At 54.4% G+C, this 8977-nt stretch overlaps 1 protein-coding gene across 3 annotated transcripts; it reads right to left on the minus strand.

The window, feature by feature from the left end:
• Positions 1 to 1174: 1174 nt before the first annotated feature.
• Positions 1175 to 5801, minus strand: LOC147645432 (serine/threonine-protein kinase pim-1-like). 3 transcript variants are annotated; one of them, XM_086874625.1, is made up of 8 exons: positions 4654 to 5801; positions 4481 to 4531; positions 3910 to 4276; positions 3178 to 3354; positions 2774 to 2921; positions 2362 to 2590; positions 1680 to 1814; positions 1175 to 1393 (listed from the first exon to the last, which is right to left on the minus strand). In XM_086874625.1, exons 1-5 carry the CDS (start codon positions 5719 to 5721, stop codon positions 2815 to 2817), a joined length of 1770 nt encoding a protein of 589 aa, XP_086730751.1. In that variant the 5' UTR covers positions 5722 to 5801; the 3' UTR covers positions 1175 to 1393; positions 1680 to 1814; positions 2362 to 2590; positions 2774 to 2814. The 3 variants fall into 3 exon arrangements, with proteins under 3 accessions (XP_086730751.1, XP_086730755.1, XP_086730754.1); XM_086874629.1 differs by having other exon boundaries at positions 2362 to 2542; positions 4654 to 5431; XM_086874628.1 differs by having other exon boundaries at positions 2362 to 2691; positions 4654 to 5424.
• Positions 5802 to 8977: the final 3176 nt, after the last annotated feature.

Consider the following 8977-nt stretch of genomic DNA (forward strand, 5'->3'; position numbering starts at 1 on the left):
AAAGGATCCATTAGCTGCCTTCCTTTACAGATTTGATGGATGTTTTCCAATGTTAAGATATTTTACACTGCAGTTAAAGGAATAGGAAATACATGTTCTTCATGACTGTGTCTTGAGTGTCAAAATTTTGCAGTTTGAAACTTGGACCTAAAGCGTTGCAAATGGAAATGATAAATCCCAATGGACTGAGTGAATGCAGCTTTTCCTATGTGATGTGCAGCACTCCAAGGACTTCCTCAGTGGGGCTGTGGGTGCTTGCAGCTTTGTCCTGTGCCACTCCAGGATGTCATGAAATGGGACTTCACCTGCCACCAGCCCAGGTCACACTCTGCCACCAGCCCAGCTCCTTGGACCTTGTGTCCCCAAAGAAGACACAAGGTGTTTCTGCTGCTCCACCTTTGCACAGATCCACAGAGAGCTGGGATTATCCCAAGTCTCGTGTCTCCATTGTGCCATATTCCTAAAGAACCAGCAGCCCATCCTGACGAATATGGTGAGTTATGTGGATGGTTGTCAGCTCCCTTTACTGTCTAGAAATCCTGAAACTGTTTCTAAATGCTGTTCCCTTCAGTTCTTGGACACCTACTCACACAGAGCTGGGGAAAAAAATCCCCTGGCCATGGCTTACAAGGTGAGTTATGCCAAAGTTAGAGCTCTGTGGGAAATCTCTATCCATCCCTATCCTTTTAATATAGCTATACATGGGGGTGTGCATGGATGTGTCTTGTATGGAAAGGAAGGAGTGTGCAAACAACGTGACTGACACTTTCACCCTCTGTGTTCATTCCATACTCATGGGTACAAAGATATTATGGAAACCTTTGTAAGGACAGACCTTCTGTCCATGGATACAGAGACATCCAAGAGCCCCTGGCACTGACAGACCCTTCTGTCCATGAATTCAGAGACATCCAAGGGCCCCTGTCACTGACAGACATTGCTGCTCTTCAGCCAGTGACAGGATGAATTCCTGAGCCTGGGGCTTGGCCTTCCTCGTGGTGAGGGGCATCAAGGAAGGCTGCAGTGTGATGGAGATTGTGATGGGCTGGGAAATCACTGGGGGAAAGGAGGGAGCAGTTGTGTAGTAAAAGGCAGGTGGGGGAGAGAACTGTTCAGAGAAGGGCTGAGCTACAGCTTGAGAAAGCTGAAGAATGACATTTGGGGTCATCCCAGATTGATTTCATTTCAGAAGTTATGGAACAAGTTTAATTTTGGGGGGGGTGTCATGTTTTCCTTTGGAGGTGGACACTCTGCAGACTTGAGCTGCATTGCCAAAATGCTCAAGTCTCTGCTGGAGGTCACATCGTTTCTTCTTTGGCTGATCCCGGCCCGGTGCTGAGCCCAGCAGAGCCCTGGCAGAGCCCAGAGCAGCCTCAGCATCCGCAGAGCCCGGCTGCAAGGAGAGAAACCAGAAACCGCCCGTCAGCTCAAGGCTCCTGTCCCCTTGTCCCAGCCAGCCACGGTGCCCAGGCCATGCTGGCCGTGCTCAGTGCTGAGCCCAAAGCTGCCCATCACTGCTGCCTTTGGGAGCAGAGCAGGAGGGCAGGACATGTGCCCAGCCTGCAGCCAGCCACGGCAGATCCAGCCCCTCAGCAGCTGCCCAGAGCGGGATGCTCCTGTGCCCGCTGCCATCTCCCAAAAGCTCTTGTCCCACCCATGCCAAGGAGATGAGGACCCACCTCACACCATCTGCTGCCAGAAGAAAAGCTGGTCCCAAACGATGTCCTCAGCCTTCTCCAAGGGCACGGCCCATCCACACCACAGCTGGTCCCAAGCACTTCCCGATCCAGACTGGACCCCACCTAGAATTCTTCCTTTAGAAAAACAAACAACAAATTAATGAAAATAGGTTATAGACAAAAAGGGGAAAGAAGAAAAAAGGTAAAAAATCTTATGTCTGTCAGGAGTTTGAGGAAGGCACAACCCCTACATTCTAGGGAAAAACCCACCCACGGGTGAGGGAAGCCCATGCTTTCTCCCTTCCCCCCTGCACTGTCCCCCAAAATCACGGTGATCCCAAAGCAAAGCAGGGGAGTGGAGCAGCCCAAGCCCTTCCTTGCCTGCACAGCAAAGCAGCCGTGCTCAGGTTCTGGAGTCCCACCTGTGCTCCTGCCATGGGGGTTTGTTTGTGTTGGGCTGGCTGCCCCAGCCCCAGCCTGGGGCACGGAGGGTGCTGGGGGCTGTTGGCAGGACCAGGAGCCCACTCCCATTTCGTAACCACCCCAGCCCACACCCCCAGCCCTGCCAAAAACCAGCTGGGCAGCCACTGAAGAATCAGTTGCATCCACCCCAGCAAAGGGGAAACCTTTGGTTCCCAGCCAATGCACAAATCTGGGAGCATCCCCCTGGGTCTGGACTTACTTGAAAATTCTCTGTGGAGCCTGGCTTTCAAGAAGGTGCCAGAATCAAAGTCCATCATCGCCAGCTGCCGCTGGCCAGGTGGAGGAAGAGGTTGTCATCCTTGCTGTTGTCCTCCATGTCCCCAGCAGCAGCAGCAGCAGCAGCCCCACCTGGTGCAGCTTCTCCAGGGGCTCCTTCTTCCCTGGGGTGACACCAGGCTGTCAGGGTTCTGCCCAGGGCCCGGCTGTCACTGAACCAGGACAAGCAAAACCAGCTCAGATGGCGGCCACCAGTGCTGGGCAGAGCAGCTCAGCTCCAGCACAAGGGCTGCGTGTTCTCACTCGATGAGCCCTGTGCAGTGACACAGGCAGGACAAAGAAGTCTGGGTTTCTTTGCTTCTGATTGCCAGGGTATGTGTGGAGCTGTAACTTACCAGGTCCCTGCATCACTGTGCCCGTGGCTCTCTCCCTTCTTCTATGGCTGATGAATATCCTGCATCCAGGGATCACAGAACAGGTCTTCTAATGAGGGCCTGTCCAAGTAGTGCAGGGATAAACACCGCCTGATCAGAACTTGGCAATCTGGGGAGAGAAACCACAAACCACTGGTCAGTTGGAGAAGGCTCCTGTCTGCTTTGCCTCACTATACCCGTGCCCAGGCCACGCTGGATGTGCCCAGAGCTGGGCCTAAACTTTCCCATCAATTCTCTGTTTTGGAGGAGAGCAGGAGAGCAGGACATGTGCCACCTCCTCAGCAGCTGCCAGAGCGGGATGCTCACGAGCCCGCTGCTGTCTCCCAACACTGGTGTTCCCCCCGTGCCCAGAGATGAGAATCCACCTTGGGAGAGCCGTTGTGGCAGCGGGAGCTGGCCCCAGCTGATGTTCCAGCCCCTCCTGAAAGGGTGCTTCCCGCAGACCATCTCATGCAGCAGGATGCCCAGGGTCCAGACGGTTGCTGCCTCGCCATAGTACCACCTGAAGTTGGTCCATTCCGGGGGTCTGTATGATCGTGTTCCTATGGAATACGGATGGAGCTCAGCAGGGGGATGCTGCTGCTCCCAGAGCCTGAGCCCAGCATCCCTGGGCATGTGGGGCTGCCCCAGTGGCACACGGGGTGACCTGCTGCCCTCTTGCCAGCACCTGGGACTTGTGTACAAACCCAGGGTTGGAAAAGAAGGCACTGGTGCTGGAAGATGGCAGCAGAAACCCTGGCAAGGCCCGACCATGGCACACAAAGGAAAAACCCGCTCACAGTGCTGGGGAAAAACCATACCCACATCCTCCCTGCTGGCATTGCCCAAAAAATATTATGAACCAAGGCAAAGCAGGGAAGCACAGCAGTCCAAGCCCATTCTCACCTGCACACCAAACCAGCTGGTGCACAGGTCCTGGCTCTCCCTCTCTGCTACCCCCACCCACAGGGGATTTTGTCAGGCTGGCTGCCCCAGCCCCTGCCCCAATCCTGGGAGAATCCCTGCTGCCACACCCTGGTTGGGCCCTGAGATGTTGGGCCAGGAGATGTTGGGCCAGGAGATGCCGGGACCGGGAGCCTACTCCTGGGTGGGCTCACCTGCAAATTGAGTGTAGGCTGTGTCCTGCAGGTAGGTGCCACAGCCGAAGTCAATCAATTTTGCCTGCCCGGTGTCCAGGTCAACCAGGATGTTCTCCGGTTTTATGTCTCTGTGCAGGACCCCGCAGCTGGTGCAGTGCTGCACGGCCTCCAGCACCTGCCGGAAAAGCTCCCGCGCCTCTTCCTCGGTCAGGAACCTCCGTGCCCGAATGAAATGCCGAAGGTCCTGACACCGCTCTGGGCGCTCCAGCACCATCACGATGTTGTTTGGGAGCTCAAACCACTCCAGGAGGTGCACCACACCGGAGAAGCCTGTGGACACCTTGTCCAGCAGCACTGTCTCCAGTGGTGCGCTGGTGCCGTCGGGCTGCGGGAGGAGCACGGTGCCGTCAGTGGGGCTGAGCCCGTGCCAGGGCTCGGGGAGCCCTCAGCCAGCCCGGGATGCTCTGTGCCCTCCGCTGGCCCCACGCCCGCTCTCCCTCCAGATGTCCTGGTGGCTCCCACCCTGCCGGGCCCCGGCTCATCCCCGCCCGGCACGCCCCGGCTTCTGCCGCTGGCCCCGCTCACTCACCAGCTCGCCCCAGTGCCGGATGCGATCCCGCGGCACGCATTTCATGGCCACCTGCGAGCAAGGGGCAGCAGAAAGTTGAGCTTGATGCCCACCCCGCAGCGCCCCCGCCTTCTCCTCCGCCCCCTCCTCCTCCTCCTCTTCTTCCTCCGCCCGCCGCCGGCCCCTCTGCTCACCGGGGCACCGTCCGAGAGCCTCGTGGCTGCGAAGACGCTGCCGAATCCGCCACGGCCGAGCAACGAACCCACTCGGTACCGCTCCTTCGGGCCCTTGTGCGCATTCCCTGGGGGCGAGACGCGGCCGTCAGCGCTCGGCCCGGGGCCAGGAACGGCCCCCGAGCGCTCCCCGACCTCTCCGGGCCGAGCATCCGCAGGCGTCCGCTCCTTGGAACGCGACAGCGGCGGCTCGGGGCCAGCGGCCGCGCTGCCGAGCGGCGGAGCTCGGGCCGGGGAAGCCGCAGCGGAGGCGGCGGCAACGGCTGCACCGCCTGTGTCCTCCGCGGGCCCCGGGAGGAGCCGGGACCAGGGCCGGGACCAGGGCCAGGGCCGGGGCAGGGCTCGGAGCAGGCGGAGCCAAAGGGCGGCGATACCGCCCCAGCCCCAGGCACTGAGGCCCGCCCAGAAGCGCCAGCGCCAGCTCGGCCAGAGCCGGGCGGAGGCGAGAGCGAGGCGGGACGCCCGGGGCCGGCGCCGGGGCCGGGGCCGGGGCCAGGGGCGGGCCGGGGGCATGTCCCGGGCGGGCAAGGGGAGAGGGGAACTGGGAGAGGAGGGGGACACAGGGAAAAGGAGATCGGGAATGGGTGAGGGACCGCGAGAGGGTGGAACAGTGGGAGAGGGAGAGGAGAAGATAGAGGGCGTGGATAACGTGGCTTCTTTCGCTGCTTTCTGTCTTGTTGCCGCTACTGCTGCTGCCGCTGCAACTGAAGCACCGGGGCCGTTTGTCCCCGGGGCCGTTTGTCCGTTGCCCGCTCGGCCCCGCGCCGAGCCCCGCGCTCCCCGGGCAGCCCCTGAGCCTGGCCAAACACGGGAACTTTGCCGTGTTGAGCCAAGAGCCAGAGTCTTGATTCCTGCACAGGGGCACAGCAATGCCCTTGGCTGCTGCTGTGCCTTGTCCCTGCTGAGCGTCAGACACTGTCCGAGCACATTCCCTGAATGCAGAATTTGTACCTGACCCAAGCACTGCACTTGTGTCTCCAGCATTGCTCTCCAAGAAAAACAGGGGAAGGCAAACTGGGTGTAGCTCATGGTATTTTGCAGTGTCTAAAACTTGCCAAGTCTCAGATCTTAGAGGTGAGATCCATTTGGAATGAATGGGATGGAGAACTAGTGCAAGATGGAAAAGGGAAACATAAAAATAAATAGAGAAAAACATATTGGTCATTTCTTTTGATTTTATTTTCATTTCTTAAAAAAAGTTGTTTCAGTTTTCCCAGAATCTTTACAATCCTGTCTTTTCTTTCTAAAAACCTGTCCTGGAGAACAAGGTGCAGCTCCTGTCTCAAGATGTGCCCCCAGCTGCAGCTTCTCTTGGCTTTCTTATGAATGGGCTAGGAGAACAGCTCCTTTTAAAAAGGCCTTTATTAAGCAGCACAGCTCTGCGGTGGGGGCCCGAGGGGTCGCGCACACCACCACTGCTCCCACTGGACACCGCAGAAGAGGAGGATCCGTGCTGCTTTGTCACTAGGGCAGAGCTGGACCTTCCTTCCTCATGGGAGTCCCAGGGAAGACTAATTCTTTAGGGCTCGTAGTCTAGGCTGTCATCCCAGTCGAGTCTCCTCGAGGTTACGTCGGCCTCTGGAAAGAAGTCAGGGGACTCCTCTGGGTCTTCCTTGTTAGATGGTGCTGGTTTTATTCCTTCCCTTTTGCGTGGCTCGTTGTTTCGGGGTTTTTTCCAGTCTGGGTGCATCCCATAAGTCTCTGGTCTCTCTTGTTTGCATAAAAGTCCTTATGTCATCTTCCTCCTCAGGACGGTACAGCAACTCGGGGCAGGGTACAGTGTTGCCATGTGGGAGTCTAGGAGCAGTGGGGGCAGTGCCTGGCTGAACACAAACAAGAAACACAGGGTTCAGCAACTTGGGAGAGGGGGCAGGGCCTGGCTGAACAAGGAACAAGAAATATGGGGTACAGCAATTTGCGACAGGGGTACAAGGTAAGTAAACCTGGGACAGGGGTACAAGGTAAGTAAGGAGTTTACAAACAGCAACTGTAACATATTATTCTTAACAATATCCCCCCTCTTATATTTTGATCGGGCTCTAGCCCGCATCAACCATTAACTTCTGGCTCTTGGGAATATTTATCTCTTAATTCTCGATATTGCTCATATATTTCCCTGGCAGTTTTGTGCTCTCGATCCTGACTTTGAGTTTCCATTAACATGATCCTGGCCTGCTTCTTATCTTTTATTTCAGGGATCTGGATGCTTGATTGTACTGTGGTAGTCACTGTCTTGATTAGACAGGGGAGTAAACAGGGTAGGAACAAGAAACTTGCAAATGCACAGACAGCAATAAAGACTACTTTTTTTCACCACTCTCCCTTGAAGGACCAAAGGTCATTCCACCAGTCTGAGTTCACCAGAGGAGTCCATTCCTGGGTGCCCACATAAGCCACCTTTCGTATTTCTTTTGAGATGTTTTTGATTACCTCACTCTTATCATCTATCTCCAGGCAACATTCAGAGGAATTAAACTTTCCACAAATGCCTCCTTCATCTGCCAATAGGTAGTCCACCGCCAGCCGAATCTGATAGACTACAGCCCTGGTTTGTGCCAATTGTGTGCTGATGTGGTCTAAAGCAAGGGCAGTTCTGTTTGACACCACTTCTAATACTGCCTGGAGATGGATGATTCAATTTAACATATAGACTGGGGTACGATACCCCCAGGATCCATCCTGGGCCCACATGGCCGGTCCATATGTCTTAATTATTTCTTCAGGGGTCCAGATCTTCCCCTTCCATTTCTGATTGCTTCCTAGGTTTATTACATGCCTCCTCTTTCGACTGCCTTTTTTTTAAGTTATCATACAAGGGGACTCCCAAGTATGACCCTGATTTCTTAGGTAGGAGGAAAAAAGCAGGCTTTATTATCCCTATTGTGCAGCTTCCTGCCCAGTCCCCTGGGAGGTGGGTATAGGCAGTGCTCCCACAAATCCAAAATAAATACTCAGGGGCCTTCCAGAAAGTGTCCTGTGTGTCTGTAGGATGTTCCCAGTATTTTGAGAGTTCTCTTAACCCCCAAAAAGGGTTTATTCCTTTTTCTGCACACTCATGCAGTTTGTACCCCTCATGATAAATACACCCCCTTTCCTTTCTCCCAGTGGCCCAATACCTGTTTGGTTCTTGGGGGATCCACCTGCTACCTGAGTCTTTCACCGTCAGGTATCTTTTGCAGGCCATTTTTCCCACAGGGGTTTTGTATCTTTTTCCTGTCCTTTTAATGCATTCTTCCCCAATCACTCTTGTTTTCAGATCCCATTGTTCTCGTCCCCTGTTCCCTGTCTGGGGTTTCTGCTCAGTTATTTTCCACCTTAGAATGTCTAAAGGTGCCAAGCTGATCCCTTCCCAGGGCCAAATATCTGACATCTGGGTGTTCCCACATACCCAACAATTGGTTAAGTTTAACTCTCTGCTGATTCTCTCCATCAGGTCAATGAATAGGTTCTTACCTCATGTTTCATCCAGATCACCTTTCTTTATCCTCAATTGTTTTTCCTTTATTACATAATTCAGTCCCTCCTGTTCAAAGCAGAGCCAGGATTCTCCTACAGGGCATTCTCCAAGCAGACGTTGCGTAAATGAGGCAGTATTTCTAGTAATCCAATATGTCTTTCCTTCCTCCTGACAGGTTTCCAATTTGGTGTGATCAAAACAGGTGGGATTGATGTTTGTGTGGACCCTCATCAGTGATCCTAGATCCTCTCCATCATATAGGGGATACATGCTTCTCCACTGTCCCCCATCCCAAGGCTCACCAGCTGGACCAACATCAGTCCACCTAAGAGTCCAGTATGAGCTAGTTTTGTTTTAGGGAGCTTCATGGCTCATCTTCCCTGTTAGCCTCACCCGGTCTTGCCTCTTAGGTTTTTTTTTGTAGGATCAGGAGAGATGGGGATCAGGAGAGATGGTATGGTCCTTCTTCTCCCACCTTCTTCTTTAATTTAGTTGCCTTTTTGGAGAATGTCCTGTAGGAGAAGTTAATGGGGGGGGTTTTCATTCAACCAACTTTGCTAACATCAAAATATTTAACAGCAACAACCACAAGAACTTTAAGAACACTATCTCTTAAACTAACTCACTCAGCAGAGTTCTGCAGTCTTTGTTTATATTCTTTCTCTCTCAGTCTATTTCTGGCTGCCTCTTTATCCTGGTTTAGGGCAAATTCGGGAGAAAACCTCCGGGGGGGGCTCCCCCCGGGAAGCAAACCCACGTGGCTCTTTTCCCCCCCACCCCCCAACCGGTTCGGGAAGAGATTTCTCTGAGAGAAGTGGAAAAAACCCG

This window comes from Cyanistes caeruleus, unplaced genomic scaffold, assembly GCF_971803275.1.
Source record: "Cyanistes caeruleus unplaced genomic scaffold, bCyaCae1.hap1.1 HAP1_SCAFFOLD_330, whole genome shotgun sequence".
NCBI lineage: Eukaryota > Metazoa > Chordata > Aves > Passeriformes > Paridae > Cyanistes > Cyanistes caeruleus.

What these genes read in the sequence shown, in the direction of transcription:
- LOC147645432 (XM_086874625.1), bottom strand. Translation starts at nt 5,721, where the DNA reads ATGAGCTACACCCAGTTTGCCTTCCCCTGTTTTTCTTGGAGAGCAATG. An exon ending in GGCTCTCGGACGGTGCCCCG is followed by an intron (nt 4,532 to 4,653) that starts GTGAGCAGAGGG and finishes CCTTGCTCGCAG; the next exon opens with GTGGCCATGAAATGCGTGCC. An exon ending in TCCGGCACTGGGGCGAGCTG is followed by an intron (nt 4,277 to 4,480) that starts GTGAGTGAGCGG and finishes CTCCTCCCGCAG; the next exon opens with CCCGACGGCACCAGCGCACC.